The following is a 17,516-nucleotide window of genomic DNA, read 5'->3' as shown; positions in this document are numbered from 1 at the left end:
ACCTTAAGTGAAGATCCACCAAATAGGGGTTGAGGACAATCTTCCATATGCTTCTCTATTCCAAATCAATGGAGCTATGAGATTGCTTAATTCTTGAAACATGCGTCAAGCCCCCATGCAAGGCAACCTAGCTCTGTGAAAAACTAGCTTCATGAAAAAACGTGAGAGAGAAGAAGAAGAACTCAAGAATGACAAAAAATAAACCTAGCTTGGCATACCATGTTTAACCACCCAACCATGATATATATCACACAAACATTACACATTCACACTTATTAATATAAGTGGTGATGTGTAATAGTATGCCGCCATGATTTTCCCATGCAACGCATGCATGTCCCATGCATCGTCCACGTGTCCCATGTATTACTAGCATGTAAATCTTGCATATAAGTGTGTACACACCCCACGTGTTGCCATGTGTAAGGGTCATAACATTCTTTCCCTCTTTTAGGAATCATCGTCTCGATGGCAAACTGAGGATAACATTTACAAAACTTAAAGTCCATTTCCCAAGTTGCATCTATCAAGGGATGTCCTTTCCATTTTATAAGGAATTCGGTTTCACGATTGTCTTTCTCTTCATTCCAAGATCTATTCCGGTCCATGATCTTCTTGATCAGGTTCTTGCAAAGCAACCATACCATCAACCAAATTATCACCATCGTGGATAGAATGCTTTAATCGACTCACATGAAATACTGGGTGGACATGATAATCTTGTGGTTAAGTCTAGCTTGTAAGTCACATCTCCAACTTGTTTCAAAATCATCCATGGCCCATAATATCTAGGCAATAACTTAGTAGATTTACTTGCACGAAGCATCTCAGTCCTCAAAAGGAACAAGTAGCAACACTTTCATCTCAGCCCTCGAAGGAATAAGTAGCAACACTTTCTCCCCCTCTTGAAAAGAACGAGCTATCTGCTTGGGATTAGCATACTTAATCGCGTAATCTGTAGCCCAACAAATATAATCTTAAGCTCTAGTTAAATTTAACTACATCTGAGACATAAATTTAGTTGCATTGGGTGTCTTTTGAGGTAATCCAATGGTACCTAGCATCAATGGATTATACCCATAATTCTTTATAAATAGTTTGCTTCAAAAGTAGCTTGCTTGAGCATGCAAGCTGAATTACTTCAAAAATAGATATGAATCTAAAACCATATAGATGTGTACATATCTTGAAAAATTAAATATATACAAGGGAGCTTTCACATGTCCCAAATAATAAATACATTGTTAATAAGAGAAATGTTTATAGAGGAATGCTTGCACGAAGTATACAGAAACACCAATAAAGATAAATGCTTTTCCTAATCGCTCGTCGTTCTCTAACATAATCTCTCAAAACATATCCTCCAAGACTCTCTCAATCTGACCATTAGTCTATAGATGATCACCAATACTCATGTAGAGTTGCATGTCAAGTTTACTAAAAACATGCTACCAAAAATTACCTGTAACCATGGATCTGTATCCAACACAATGGGTTCTAGCAAGCCATGTAATCTCAACACATTGGTAATAAATAATTCCGCTACTTGTGGAGCTTCAACTTTGTTTGTGGTAGGAACAAAATGCGTCATCTTAGATAATCTATCCACAATGACAAAGATGGCATTATAACCTTTCCTAGTTCCAGGTAAACCATAATGAAATCCATGGAAATACTCTATCATTTCCTCTCTAGAATAGGCAACGGATGTAACAATCAAGGCGACTTCACACGCGAGAATTTAGTAACCTGACATTGGAAACAATGTCACATAATTATTAACATGTTTCTTTAACTGTGGCCACTAGTAGAAACATTTAATGATCTCAATGGTTTTCTTAATTCCGGACTGTCGAGCACATGGACTATATGAGTGTCGCTAATACCCTCAAATTATCTAAGTAGTCTAGAATGCATATCTTGTCGTTCCTCTTCAGAATTCCATTCTCAATGGTCAATCTATATCTACCAGATAATAAATCAAACGGTGCAAATTCCTCATATACTTGGCTAGCCTTATTCCATAATGATTGAACATATAGATCCGTCTTTGGAGCTTCATGTATTCTATGAGTGATCTCATTCTTGATTCTACTAAAACTCATCTAATACATTATGTGAGACAATGCATTGGCAACCACAATCTCTTTTCCTTGTCTATACAAGATTTCCATGTGAAACTCTTGCATCAATTCGGCCCATCTTACTTGATGGCCTCTTAAATCCAGCTGGTGTTACAAAAATACTGCAGTGTATCATGATCCATGTATACCTTAAATTGATCTCCATATAAGTAACACCTTCAAACCTTAAGTACATGTATAACTGCATATAATTCAAGCTCCATATAAGTAACACCTTCAAACCTTTAGTACATGTATAACCACATACAATTCAAGCTCATGTGTGGCCCACTTGCGTTGTGAACTACTGTGTTTCTTACTCTCAAAAGCCACTAGTCGGCCTTCTTAGCTCAACATAGCTCATGTGGCAATGCTACTAGTATCTGCCTCCAACAACAAAAGGTAATAACGGATCCACTATCTTCAACATAGATGTAGTTGCAACCGCTTGCTTTAATTTATCAAAACTTTAGTGTTGAATTTTGGTCTAAACATAAACAACAGTAATTTGTAACAAGTCAATCAATGGCACTAACAAGTTAGTCATGGAAGTGCTATTTCAGAATATAAAATAGTAAACTTTCTATAAAAATCACAATCCTAAGAAAGATCTGAGTGCAGTAATGTCCTGTGGAATTTACCAAGCCAAGATTATTTCCACTTTCTTCAAATTGATTTTTACGCCTAGCGCCGATATAATGTGTCCCAAATATTCAACTTCCTCTTGACATAGGAAAGTCTTTTGTTTATTGGCATACAACACATTTTCCCTGAGTACACCAAATACTATAAACAAGTGTGGTTCATGCTCTAGTAAAAGATTAAATATCATCAATAAAATTCATCACAAATTTACCCATGAATGGCCTAAAGACATCATTCATTAGCATCATAAATGTGGATGGTGCATTAGTAATCCCAAATGACATTACAAGGTATTTATAAATGACCAAAATGAGTATGAAAAGAACTCTTAGATACATCTACATCTTTAATATGAATTAGATGATATCCACTTTTTAAATTCATCTTACTAAAGACCTTATCTCCACCTAGAGCGTCTATCTCATCGATCCTAGCATTGGATATTGATGTTTTACATTACGTTTATTTAAGGCTCTATAATTGATACACATTCAATAAGAACCATCCTTCTTAACTAGCAAAACCGGAGAAGCGAACTAGGTAGGTACTCCTCAATTACCTTTCGACACCTTGTTCTCCTCAACCAAACTCATCCAGTACAGAGATCTATTGATTGCAATTGCACTAGGCACAAGCTCTATTCGATGCTCCACATTTCTACGTGGCGGCAAAGAAACGGGTAGGTCAGATTTGGAAACATCAGAAAATTCCATTAGAACTTGCTCTTGCAAAGCTTTTGTGGCATTACAAGTTGAAGTTCCACTTTCATGCTACAACACTTGGAACTTTTTGAACCCAACCTAAAAAAAAGAGACTTACAAGATATTTTAAGCATTTGTGTAGCAGTAATTAATGCATTCTTGGGTAGATTTGGCTCACCTTTAATGTGATGCATCCTTTCCTCATCATGCATAAATTGATAGACATCCGTTGTGAAGTCGATGAGAGCCTTCTTCTATGCATGCCATTCTTTCTCTACCATAACATCAAAACGTGCTAGTTGAGGAATATCAAACTTGACCTCCTCAAAGTAGGATTGAATGGTGAAACCAAGGCCTACAACTTGTTGATCCCAAACCTCTGTTCCTTTGCCATCTGCTAGCTCAACCATGTACTAAGATTGTACTAAGATGGTAATGGTTGAGTTTTCAACTTTAACTTCTTGACAAGTTGAGAACTAACCACATTATGGCTAGAGCCTGTATCGAAGAGTACCTTCAATGGTTCCTCTTGAATCAAGCCCTTCTCATGACAATAAGTTCTGTAACCAAAAATTGGTAACCACGACTAGCAACCGTGTGGTACCCGTTGGCCGCCGTGAGGGTACCCATTTCTTAATTGACACTGAGAGTAGTTAAGTAGAATGTTGGGGTGTCTACTCTGGAGTATCATCTAATAAATCTTCCTCTATATTATCCCTGTGATCTAAATCTATAGGCTCAGTTGTCATATTTATAGCTATGCATAGCTTCTTCAATGGACAATCATGCCTTTGATGCTTGCCCATACAAGCATAGCATAAACCTTCACTCTTTGCTTTCTCAAACTACTTTGGAGTGAGAGAAGATCTACGATCATTCTTCATTGACACCTTTCTCTGAATTTTTGCAAGATTCTTTGTAGAGGAATATACACTAGACATAGGTGCCTTTCTCTTTTACCCACTAGTGTACCTTGAATCTTCATAAGTAGGTCCCATAAAATGAGACTTAGAAACTTCACCCACTGCCTAACTTTGACTCTTTCGACCATCTTCATAAACTAGAGCCATTTCTATAAGGTTTGAGACTTCTCATGGCGCACTAATGGTTAAAGTTTATCATTTAACCCCAAGGCGAATTTATGAACCTATAAGAAATCTGGTAAAATTTGTGAAATTTTCATAAGCACCTCTCAATACTTGTCAGCATACTCTTGATCTATAAGATTCTTTTTAGAGTAAAAAACCAAGTATCAAGGGCTCTACTCTGCTCATCTGGTGGCACAAAATTCTGAGTAAACATATCCTTTTCCTCCCAAGTATTCGGGATTACCTTGTCCTTTTGAATTTTCCTCCACCACAACAAGATGAGCGACATCAAGTAAATTATATGTAGCATGATAGATTCTAATGTGTTCATCTATGATATCACGTAAAGTAAAGCATTGTTCATAGTTAGAAAGCCACTAATCTACTACATCAACTGCAAGAAGGTAAAGTGCAAGTGTACTTTAGTGCTTTCAAATCCTTTAGTGCAAGTTTTGGCTTTAATCCCTTTTCTCGTGTACCGCAAATCATGCATTTGTTGACGAAGAAGGATAGACTCTAGTGATTGTGGGACAGAGTGATCGGATTCCATTTTTAACTGACAATATGCAAGAAGAACCAAACGACGGAAAATAAAAGAAGGGATCAGTGAGCCCCCTGGTCATATGGTTGCGAAAGCCCATGAATACAGTAGCTGTGTAGAGCTACAGGATCATGCCAAGTGCTTCAAGAAACAGACCACCGAAAGGATTACCAAGATGCACCACGTATGAACCTCCCCTTGAAACTTTAGATTAGGGCTTTCTCTCTTTTTTTTAAAGAATCTTTATGTAATTAAAATCGTGAGCTTTTTTTTTGGGGGGGGTTAGATCAGCTATGTGTCACCTCCCAATCAACATCTCTCTTCTCCGTCAGTGCTACTGCTTGCCGATGGCTATATGCTGTGTTTTTCCTCATTGAAGTGCTTATTACTGCTCTGCCTTTGTCTGTGCTGCTACTTGCCGATGGCTATATGCTGTGCTTTTCCTTACGCCTTCTTTTGACTGTGCTGCGCTATACTGTGATGCGCTGATTCGATGAGTGTGGGAGAGAGTTCGGCTTGGTAAGCACCACCCAAAGGGCTTTGCCACGGCAGCAGGCGACGACAGCGGACGGAACGACGGACGGTAGAAGTCGACGGAACAGCGAGACGACGGAAATCCGGCAGCGAGGACGACATATGGGTTAAAGAAATGGACGGCTGCAGTCACCATGATTCTGAACGCTCAAGCTTGCTAACTAGGCTTTTCCCATAGCCAAGGCTATGATCCCAAACGTCAGGTCTCCATGCAAGGCAACCTAGCTTTGTGAAAAACTAGATGCAAAAATGTGAGAGAGAAAAGGAAAAATAAAAAATAGCAAAAAAATAAATAAATGTAGCTTGGCATACCATGTTTTAACTACCCAACCATAATATATACTAGTAGTGTATAATATATACTAGTAGTGTGTACCTTACCGGCCCCACACCATGTGTCCCTAGTTGGTACCTCATGCTATACATCATTGGGTCTTTGGCCTACAACCATCACCCATAAACATTGCCCACTCACACTTACTAATATAAGCAGTGATATGCAATAGTACGCTGTCATTGGTTTTCCCACGCAACGCTCGCGTGTCTTGCACATTACTGGCATGTATCACGTATCAATGTGTACGTGTCTCACATGTCGTACGTGTAAGGGTCGTAGCACCATGGATTCCCATTGGAAGAATCAATGTCCTTAAAAGGAAGAGATAACTTGTGAAGGCAGTAGATCCCTACACGTTTATCTCAGGGCAACTTTATAAAAAGACCAACTTCCCCAATCAAGGAAGAAAGTTAGCCTTCGGTGCTTGCCCCTCGGCGAAACTAGATGAGGCCATGTTACACTCTTTGGTGGGCATGTATGCTGAAAAGAAGAGGAGAAAAAGATGGTTTGATTCAAGTATCAAATCCAAGAGATTCAAGGTAAGGGACTTGGTCCTCCTTTATAACCTCGAGAAAAACAAACGAAAACTCAAGGTTAGAGAAATGAGTCCTTTCAGAATTAATCAAATCACTTTGAGAGGAGCCATCCACTCAGAAACAGTGGATGGAGTCCAAATAGAAGGATTCTTTAACGGGAATAAACTTAGAAAATTCTATGGACCTTTCTCCTATGAATAACTCGAAGCCGTCCACCTAGCGTTGAGGAAGCAAAAAAGAAGGAAGTAGAATGGAAGAAACAAGCTCGACAAGAAGCCAAGGCTTGTGAGTAAAATGCTAAGCAGCAGAAAGAGACATTCTGTCTGCTATAATAGACAATGATGACAAAGAAGAACCTACAACAAATAGCATATAACAAGTTGGTATGGAGCCCAAGGAGAGGGAGAATCATCCAAATGGAAAAATGATCCACCCATACAAGGATGGATAACTACAAAACGCTCCCTCAAAGCCCAAGGATACCATCAAGGACAAAGCTTGATTTGGGTGCAGAAGATAATGCCAATACACACAAATCACAAGAGCTAGAATGCATTGAAAATCATCATCGTGCTCAAAGCCAATACTTAGGCTTGGCGAGCCAAAGTAGATATGGATGCCTAAAAGGACCAACAAAGGCAAGGCAAAGATAGAGGAACTATGGATTGAGGGAGAGAAAGAACTACTCCAAAGACAAATTCAAGACCTCCCCTCAACCTCCAGCATGGAGAAGATTCCTTCGAGCCCAATATAAGTGTCGACTGACAAGCAAACCTCACCTCAAAACAGCTCTAATAAGACCCTTGAGTCTTCACCCTTACATGGGCAAAAAACCTGTCGAATCACAAGATAAATGAAGTTGTTGGTCAACACAAAACAAAAAGAAAGGACTAAAGGACAACCCGTTGAACTATAGTCACCTAAGGCCAAAACATGCTAGAGACATAAGAGTCCAAAAGGCTCCCAAGTGTAAATCCTAAGCTCAACACTGTGTTATTCACAAGGTCTTTTTATAGTCAAGTTGCTTGTGTTGGAGAGACAAGGATAAATGTCAAGTAGTGTTGTCTATGCGGGATGTGGTAGGTATAATGGTGGTTAAGTCCAAGTCAGGGTTGATGGGAGAGTGGAAGGAAGTCCCACTCAAGCACTAGTCACAAACTACATTTAAGTAAAACCTCAACTCCAAGAGCCTCTCAAGTACATTCCAAGATGGGGAGGCACTAGCGAGAGAATGGAAGGGAAACCTATCTCTACTTGGTCTAATGTACGATGCATCACCTGAGAATTCCATGATAAAATCCTTTCTTCTACTGTAACAAAATCTCCAAGGTAAAAACCTTGTCATGGAAAAGCCCATAAACTCCCACTCGGTATTTTTGCACGTCATGTTTATGCATTCAACTGCTGTGCCTATATTACACAAACACATGGCATTAGGCAAAAAAAAGAAAAAATCATAGCCATCAAGTTTCGGATCATCCATCTAGCGATCCCAAATTTTGGATCGCAAACTTCCGATCTGACCGATCTGCTACTATAATCTTCACTTCTGATCGCCGATCCCAATTCTTTAATCCCGATCGCCAATCTTAAACTTAAGCCAATCCTAACTTGTGATCACCCCTTTTCAGATTGCTGATCCCAAAAACTACCATTCAAATCACCGATCCCAAAATCTGAAATTGCCATGACTTCTGATTGCCAATTCGAATCCTCCGATTGTCGGGTCACTTCTAGATCGTCAAGTCTTTCGCAGGGAGATATAAATAATTAATGTTCTAGACAGCTTCACTGAAATAAAGGGACACAAAAACAAGCCGCCTCCTATTGGCACCAGCACCTGATCTGATTGCTTCCATGACTACTCATAAATATAAAATTCACCGAGATCGCATACCAAAACCATCGGTATTCACAAAGTAGCCTTCAACTCTTTTCATGTCATTTTCATGATGAGACAGACTTAATGTCACAAATTTTGCCATTATCATCAATAACAGGCCCTTCAATATCTTAAAACATAAATCCATGGAGAAGCCCATGAAGTTAGCAGTGAAACAGAAACAAAAAACAATGGCAAGTAGGACTAGTATAACTTATTAGAACATTCAGAGAGTGCATGTGCCTAGTACAGAAAGCAAGTCACTACTTTCGAAAGTCTTTTATCCTAAGTACAAAACGGCTGAGCTGTTGTTTGCATCTGGTGCAAATTTGTATGTGTGAAAACGCATGCATGAATGATGACATAGTCATCATCTCACAAAGCCATAAGAGCTGCCAAATAGGGCATGTTCTGTCATATATTAGCTGCTACTAGTTATACAAGGGGATTAAAAGTATCACTAAACCTGGTACAAAATGACCTTGACAGGATGTCAACCTTGTTCTGATTCAGTAGGCCTAGTTGCTGCAATATACACTTGACATTTGATTACCGTCTTCTCCACTCGGAAACCTGGCATGACTGTGAAGCCAACCTTTGGTCTAGCACCAGAAGTGCTCACATCGAATTCCACCATCTGCACGATGCTTTCCATGTACAGTGGCGAAAAATCTGCCTCCCGCTGTACTTGGAAGATGCGTGCATTGGGCTCAAAGGAAAAAGCAAGCCTATGCAGTATCCACATGGCCCTGGCAAGTTTGAGAAAACTCTGGTAAAATTGACTGCTGGGATGAGTGCCTTCTAAGATTTGTTTCCTGTGCTCCACATTCCCAAAAAACGACTCTTCCATTTTTGGGTGAATCACATCTAGGAACTTTTTCAAGCAATACTTAGCAAACATGCTCTGTGGTTTGGCAGTGACCACCTCGACCGGATCTGCAATTCTCAACTCTTGAAATTCTCTGAGGCACTCCTGTCTGTCAAGCACTGTTGAAAGGCTGCCACTGATAAAGAAATTCTCACTCTCGAGGCCACTTAACATTCGGTGATTGACATAGGACTCAAATGCAAACTTCTTGTGCGTTCTCCGAACATAATTAATGCCTGGTTCAATCGAGTTGGCCGCTGCATCCAGATCCCACTGCGCTGTTCTCATGAGAGAAATCAAGAGCTTTGTGAAGCTCCTGGAAGCTTCCGATGCTCCAAGGACTGCAGACTCCAGTAGTTGGGGTGTAAGCGAAACATTAGCAGGAGAATTCACAAGGGAGTCCCTTGCTAGCCTCTGCTCCAGCCGCTTCACTCTCCTCTCGAGCTTCTCCTTCTTCAGAGTTGCTTGTGCAAGCATGTCCTTGAGGTTTTCCACAACTGCATTTTTCTTCTGAATCTCAGAATGGAAATTGTTGATGATACCTTCATATGACTTCAGGATCACCGCCTTGGTCTCAACCTCTGATGGGGCTTCAGAGTCCTCTTGGACCTGGCCAGAAGAGATGATGGAAAGCCTTTCCCTGTAAGAGTGCTTGAGCTCGGACAACCGCTTGAGCTCGGCAATGACAGCTTTGTCTGCGATCTGGAGCTTGTCTGGATCATATGGCACATGTGCAGACTGCAGCTGCATGTAGGCATTCTTCAAGGAGGAAACGGTTGAGAACATGTTGGAGATAAGGGTTTCCATTACTTGGACTTTTAAGGACAACTGGGTTGGATCTGAGGTAAAAGATGAGTGGGACTTCAGGCTTTCAGCATCTGTGTTCTCTGCATCCATGGAGGCGGTGGCGACACCACTGCTACCATCAGATGTTGAGACATCGATGTTAACGGCAGCATCTTCTGAGGGTGCCACTGCATTTTGTGCTGATTTTTCTGCGTGCTTGCCATTGGCTAGCCGGGTTCTGTACGACCGGCCACCTTTGTGCAGATAGCCGGAGCCATTGGCGTTGCTGCTGCCATTCTCTGACGCGAGGGATGATTCCATTTTTTCCCCTTTCCTCCAAAGGCTTGTCTCTTCAGAAAGCTTTCCTGCAGAAAAAAAGAGGACAGAATCAAAAGTCAGGAGTTTCTTTGTCCCGCACGAATGATGAAGCAGCATCATCGGACGTGTGTCAGGCAAGCGATTCTACACAGAAAAAGCACGTATTTAGATTCTTTGCCAGAAAGTGCCCGAAGATTAGACGGAATGTTCTGTTCGACCAGAAGTCGAGTGCCGTAGGTCAAAAAACGCCGGCCGCTTCCTGCCGGAGAGCATCGTTGAGTCTAACGGAGCCGTTTAACAAGACTTCTGGCAGCGAACTTCGATTAAAACTTAAGGTGTGCTTAAAAGGAAACAGCGAACTTAAGGTGTGATTAAACGGAAACAGGGAACTTAAGGAGTGAACGCAGACAAAAGAAAATGAGGTTATACCGAGCGATTCCGGATTCATGGCGGCAGCAGGCGGGGACGGCGATGGCAGATATGATTCACATGCATAACGAGGGTTAGGATTTTCTAGATTCCTCAGAGCCAATTAGGGTAAACTGAATGAAGTGAACGAATTAGCGTTTGCTTGCTAACACGCTGGGAGATGGGTTACAGTGTTACAGACGAAGAGTTCGCTCCGGAAAAGATGAGACGCAGGTTGGCCAGTAAAAGCGGGACCGCTTGTCGACGTGGACCACACATCAAGCGCCACGTTGAAGATGCTAGAAAGAGTGCAGGAGCGCAGGTGTGCAAGCATCATTGATTCGGAGGACGAAAAGTCTACGTGGCATGAATGTTGGGCTGACGTGCCAGCGTGATTGCCAAGTTGGATGACTAGGTCCTCTGTAGCAGATGAGGTGTCCAATTTCTGTACCCTGGTGGAGTTTTTGGGGGGCCCATTTTCATTGGGCGGGCACATGCACTGCCGATTCCACACGTGGGCCACAAGGCACAATGCCAGAGTCCACCTCGGATAGTGAGAGCCGATGATGAAGTTGGGTCCGAATCGAAATCTTTTCGGACGCTTCGCGATCATCATCAATATAATGGATCCAAAGCAAAAGTTCCGTAGAAAATTTGTCAAACGCATAGGCAGCCCCTTTTCCACATTTAATTTGATGCAACCCTCGCCCAGCTGTTCGGCAACCGCACTTGGCACGACGCTCAGCGCACCAATGACCACGTTGTGTACACGCCCAGAGCCACTCTTTGACTGGTCTCGTCTCTCTTCGTCGTGGCTCATAGATATTTATGGATCCTTCTTAGCCCTCACCATAGGTTGTTGAGCAAATGGTCATTTTAAACAAACATTTTCTATCCAAGCACAGTAATTTTTATTCAAAAAAAAAGTTGAGAAGCCCCTCAGTATGAGGCGAGGCGCACTTTTTAGACGTTGAGTCAAATGCATTAGGGTCTTGGCCTGCCATTATTTATTGACTAGAGAGGTCTGAAGGAGGAGTAAGAGAGAAGAGAGAGATGACATGACCGACACGGGGTTTGGACTCATAGTTTTTTTTTACGGGAGTCACGCCCGTTTTTTAACATTTTGGTCGTAAAATACTTGCAAATTTTTAAAATGCCCATGAAAAGTAACACTAAAATATTAAAAAACGTGCTATATTTCACCACGCCCTTCAGTGCCCGTCAAAAATCAAGCCTAGAACTTTGCCCACTCCCGTGGGGGCCCCGCAAAATTCGTTGTTGTGTCACCTAAAAAGATTTCAATTTAGTATTAACCCTTAGGGGTTGCTCTCAAAAAAGGAAAAACAGAAAGGAAGATGTTTGCTTGATTTTCTTTCCCATAAATGGAAAACTCCCAAACATTTCCTCCCACCATCGTTGCTTGGTTTTCTTTTCCATGAATGAAAAACTTAAACATTTCCTCCCACCATCTTTGCTTGCTTTTCTTTTTCATGACTAGAAGAGTTTCCATTGAACATATCCTCCTTCCATCTTGTTCGGTTGGTTTCCTTTTAAGGGCTGAATCATATATCTTGCCACCATTAAATACCTTGTTGTTAATGCTCACATGGGAATACCATTATTATTGGCATGCTCTAAGAGTGCTAGTTTATTGTAAGGAAATTTTAGTTAGCCAAAAATCCATTATAACACTAAGTTCTTCATGTTATAAAAGGTAGTCAAGAAGGCTTGGGTTGGAACTTCTTCTTGCTTTTGGAGGGTCGCACGTTATACCGTTGGGCCCCGATATTGCTAAGCCGACCTACTATGCAATATTCCCATAAATTAATTTCACCAAAATGCACTTAACTATATCTTTAAGTTTTGAGCTTTCATTGACCCAAAAAGGGTGTATTAGAGAGTGCGTTGGCCAAGACTATATGTTCCAAAAAAGGGTGTATTAGAGAGTATGTTGGCTAAAATTGGAGATGTGATCAATATAACTTTGCAAACAAAGGACAACTTTGTTAAAGTTGGCCATGAAAATCTTCTCTATGTTACATTCATTATACACAGTTTTGTTCGCCCACCTTGGTTGTTAAGGATAGCCAATCAAAATTTGGGATCCATTCCCCTCCCCCCCTCCCTTACCTCTCTTTTGTGTACTTTTTTTTAACAAAGGCTAAAACTCTTCAAGAAGCAAAGGTAATTTTTTAAATGCACATCTCATATGGTTAAATGTAATAGATTTTCACTTTGGCATAAATTTGAAACCCTTGAATGAGATTATGGGCCCCTCTTGAAATTTGACATGTGGTTTAGGTGTTCCCTCTCCCACACTATCTCTTTGCCTTTTTGTTTTTTAAGAAGCTAACGAATCACACACACACACACACACAATAATAGAGGAAGAAGGGAATGCTTACACAAGCCCCCCATGCACACCACCTAAACCCTTCGCTTCTCAACCCCCACAATGCCCCTCCTTTTATCATTATTATCTTCCATGGATCATGCTTTTCTCACTTTCCACCCACTAGCTTCAAAATCCTCTCATTTCAAATGAACAATTATCACATGGCACCCTAACTCAAGGATGTGTTTTTTTTTTTGGATCACCTCCCCTTGCATTAAGTAAAAGCGACATAGTACGAGTACACATGTTCAAACATAAAAGTAATAAAGTGACGTTTTATATAAACTTTGTAGTCAACATGTCGAAGGGCCAAGTCCATCTTATACCTTGAGCCTTTGGTGAGTCCCTGGTGAGTCATCTAAAACATGCACCTTTGCTACAGTGCTTAAGCCCAATGTCAAAATGGTATCCTTCATTGAATTGTAATCATACAATAAAGCAAATACATGAAGTCGGATTTATGAAGGAGATTGAACTTGACATATTTATGTGTTGTTTATGATAATGTTCGATTGCATGTCACATAATAATTATATCTTTGTTTGGCATCAAATGTAAGCATGTGTCTTCTTATTTTCACAAAGCCTATAAAGGTTACATGCTTTGATAGCATGCTAAATTTATGGTGAGGATGATGTACACCAACAGAATTGATGTCAAGGCAAGATATCCAATAGGTGAAAACTTGTCATCTTTGCTACAAAAATATTTGGAAAAATAGAGAATAATAGGTGAAAATCGTCGAGAAGCTCTCATCATCTTTGCTCTAAAAATATTGAAGGGAACAAATAAATACATTTAATTCTTTCTTTGCATTTTTTATAGCGCAAAACAAGAACTATAATGACTTAAACTAAGGATTTCACTCAAAAAATTCAAGGAAACTTTTCCACATAAATCTAAAATAAAATTATATCATATCCTTGATTTTGGAGGAAAAAAAACAAGAGGGCGATTGCTCTTATCATGGTATAAAATAATGTAAATGGCATGTTTCACTTCACCAGAATTTTTTCCTAGTGCCTTTTGAGGAGTAATTGGCCCTTAGTATTTCTTAGAGTAGAGGTTATTCTAGTTTGTTAAGAGCTAACACCATGCTAGAAAAGAGTGAAAAGTTTGTGTTGTACTTGACATTCTAAAGGCCTCATAGCATTGTTGATGGTATGTTCAATAGAAGTATGAAGAGAGAGAGAGAGAGAGAGAGAGAGAGAGAGAGAGAGAGAGAATCAAATGCCATTTTTTGTGCGTCTATGGTTGGAAAAGTACTCACTTAAGAACACACATACCACCTTAAAGACCTCCACACATTGCATGTGGCATGTGATGTGCATTCATGTGCATTTAAGGTGCACTTTGGAAGTGCATGAATATGTAATCACAATCCTACAAAAATCAAGAATAGTAGTTTCAAGTCACTTGACAAGTATATAGCATGCCACCACAACCATATACATCCCTACTAGCTTTATGAATAAATATTATCTACATAAATCAATTATCATGGGACCTATCTACTAGGAAAATAAAATAACTCTCTCTCTCTCTCTCTCTCTCTCTCTCTCTCTCTCTCTCTCTCTCTCTCTCTCTCTCTCTCTCTCACAAAAAAAAATAACTAAAATAATTTTCATTGAAGTAGAATAGCCTACCATCACCAAGGGGTTAACGTTCAGTGGGTTTAGATGGTGAAGACTCTGTTGATGTACGAAACATATCTTTGCCACAAAGGCCTATCACACAGATTTCAAGCATAGAGGTTTCCAATATTGTAACAGCAAATGCCAGTTGGAAAACATTTGAAGTGGGAAAAGGAGCTTGGGTACTAATGCAACCCAAGAGGAGCAGGAAGAAGAGCAAAAAGCAACAATCAACGAGTACTTTCCTGACATCCTGGAAAGGCAGAGTAAAAGGTTTTAGAGTGAAAGAAGACAGAAGATGTGTAAAAGAGATTCTGGTGCAGCATGTTTATATGCATCGAGAACTTCAATTGCGAGAATATCCAGCTTATCTTCCACATCATAGACCAAATTGTAAACACATAATATAACTCAAATTATTTTCAAGGCACAATTGTTTCTCTCTTTATAACTAAGATGATCTTTCTGAATGTTTCAGATCTATATCCTTCATCATACGAGGAGTGGCAAACCAGTGGAATGCATTTTAGGATTCTTCAATGTCGTACATGGCGCGATAGGAGAGCTACAGTACAAAGGTAGATCTGTAAGAGACTTGGCTAAAGCGGGTTTTTTTTTTCTATGATCACTTCTACCAGCTATTGGACCATGCTCATTCTTATGGCATATTGCAAAGGCAAGATTTTTTGGAATGGAATATAATAGACTGGCCTGTTCCCGATGGAAGTATAATAGAGGCATATAGAGCCAAACTATATACAGAAGTGCAGCATTCATTGAAACCAAATATTGCAACAAGAATAGTCAAAATCACAGTTTTTATGCCTGTCAATGTTTTCATAGATATTTTTAAAGAATATTCAATCCGAGTTTGTAAGACTATGTTTTCTTTTAAAGCAAAAGGCTGTGATGACATTCCAAAATTTTGGATGATGATTGGGATAAAATTATGGCCAACACTGTGTATTGTGAGGTTGTCCATGACACAATCAATCTCAAGTAGATGTTTGCCTCCCAGAATTTTATTTTCTCATTTTACTATAAACGAAGCCGGATGATAGGTACACAACTTGTACCAATGGAGCAAGATGAGAGCTCTTCATATCTAGAAAATGATATTATTGATATAGATGTTGTCAAGGCTGCTCGTGAACTTTCTGGAACCCATCAAGAATGTTATCATTTAGATTGAAAGACTTCAAATCATCTTTCTGCTTAGTAATCACTCCTACATCAATATTGGAAGGGCATATTGGCTGGTTTAGAATTGGAGGAGATGCAGGAATAGGAGAAGCAAGTCCTAGCAACCTCAAAATTGTATTGGCTCTGAAACTATAGACATAGTCAAAGCCAAAACTATCTTCTTGCATCTGTAATAATAAAGAAAATATTATTTTCAGAAACTGATTGCATTTATGTTAAAAAATTTGATGATTGTAAATCTTTTGACTTACAAACTCAGGCTGCTTCTCTCCATAGTAGGAGTCCAACATGTATTTAGCTACTATAAGTAATCTCCATCCACAAGAATATGGGTCTTTTTGTTGTGGTGTCTATAAATAAATTATGAGAATATTAATAAAGATAAATAGTCCTCTATACAGAAGATAAAATAAGATTGGTGTTCTTCCACAAACCTGCAGTGCAATTGGTTCAATCAGGTTGAGTAAATTTGTATTTGGAGGACATAAGTCCAGGGCATCAAAAAGTCTTTTCAAGCCACTACAATACCAAAGGAAATGTGAGAACTATCAAATTTCTTTGATATTAGTATCCTCCATACTCCAAAGTTTCATGAGAGTACATTAAGGATAAGACTTACACGCCTAGCTCCTGGTGGGTACCCTGAAGAGAGTTAAATGTATAACATCTCTTTTGTTCAAGGTCAATGGAAACAAAACTCCAATGAGAGCTACAAAAAGAAGAATAATATAAGGACCAGAAAGATAAAGGAACTAAAAAGGCAAAGTACTGTGAAATCTTAAATCTATGTGTACTTACTTGGAGTGGTATGGTAGGAAGATGACATCAACTACTTCAAAATTGCAGTAATTGAACCATTTTGCAATGTCTGCACTGCTCTCTGTGTGATCTATGAGCTTGAAAGAGATTCCTGGATCAGTGATGAAGATCCTGTGCATAATCCCAGGATGCAATTTGCTCTTGAACATGCTGCACAAGACAAACTCAATTTGAGATTGAAAAGGATTGATACTTTTGTAGAAAAATTAATCTTGGAAAACACGTACTAAAGACTAGCCAGGATGAGAGTATCTGTCATAGGTACGACTTCCTTTGGGAAAGAGCTTTTATGCAGTCTCTAGTGAGCCTGAACTCCTGTAGGGTGAGAAGGCCTGTCCTAACCACCTGAATCCGACACCCCAATAGTCACATACTTACCTCACAAGTCTCTGGAAAGGAGCCATGGGCATTGTGAAGCCTATAGCCTTTTGTGCCTTCCTGATCTCCCTGAGGACATTTGCTCCCTGATTGATTCTCTTCTTCTGGCATATCTGGAGCATGTGCATGGGCTTGCCCTTCTTGGAGGACTTTGACCTCCCCTTTGAAGGACTTTGACCTCCAGCCACCACTGCCAGGTTAGGCCCACTTCCCTTTCTCCTTGCAGTTTCCGTGTTCTTGCCATCAAAACTGAAAGAGTAATAAGCAAAATATTTAATTAACTTTAAAGATGACAACATAAGGTAAGCTTCCACTCAAGA

General features: G+C 39.9%; 1 protein-coding gene across 2 annotated transcripts; it reads right to left on the bottom strand.

The window, feature by feature from the left end:
- Positions 1-8,586: 8,586 nt before the first annotated feature.
- On the bottom strand, positions 8,587-10,982 carry LOC147642056 (protein GRAVITROPIC IN THE LIGHT 1-like). Of its 2 annotated transcripts, none has more exons than XM_086802347.1 (2): positions 10,789-10,982; positions 8,587-10,406 (listed from the first exon to the last, which is right to left on the bottom strand). In XM_086802347.1, the coding sequence occupies exons 1-2, from the start codon at positions 10,805-10,807 to the stop codon at positions 8,881-8,883; spliced, it is 1,545 nt and encodes a 514-aa protein (XP_086658473.1). In that variant the 5' UTR covers positions 10,808-10,982; the 3' UTR covers positions 8,587-8,880. The 2 variants fall into 2 exon arrangements, with proteins under 2 accessions (XP_086658473.1, XP_086658464.1); XM_086802338.1 differs by lacking the exon at positions 10,789-10,982 and adding an exon at positions 10,578-10,781.
- Positions 10,983-17,516: the final 6,534 nt, after the last annotated feature.

This window comes from Cibotium barometz, chromosome 1 (assembly GCF_041138505.1).
Source record: "Cibotium barometz isolate CiBa-2024 chromosome 1, ASM4113850v1, whole genome shotgun sequence".
Taxonomy (NCBI): Eukaryota; Viridiplantae; Streptophyta; class Polypodiopsida; order Cyatheales; family Cibotiaceae; genus Cibotium; species Cibotium barometz.
This window is presented reverse-complemented; position numbering and strand designations above follow the sequence as displayed.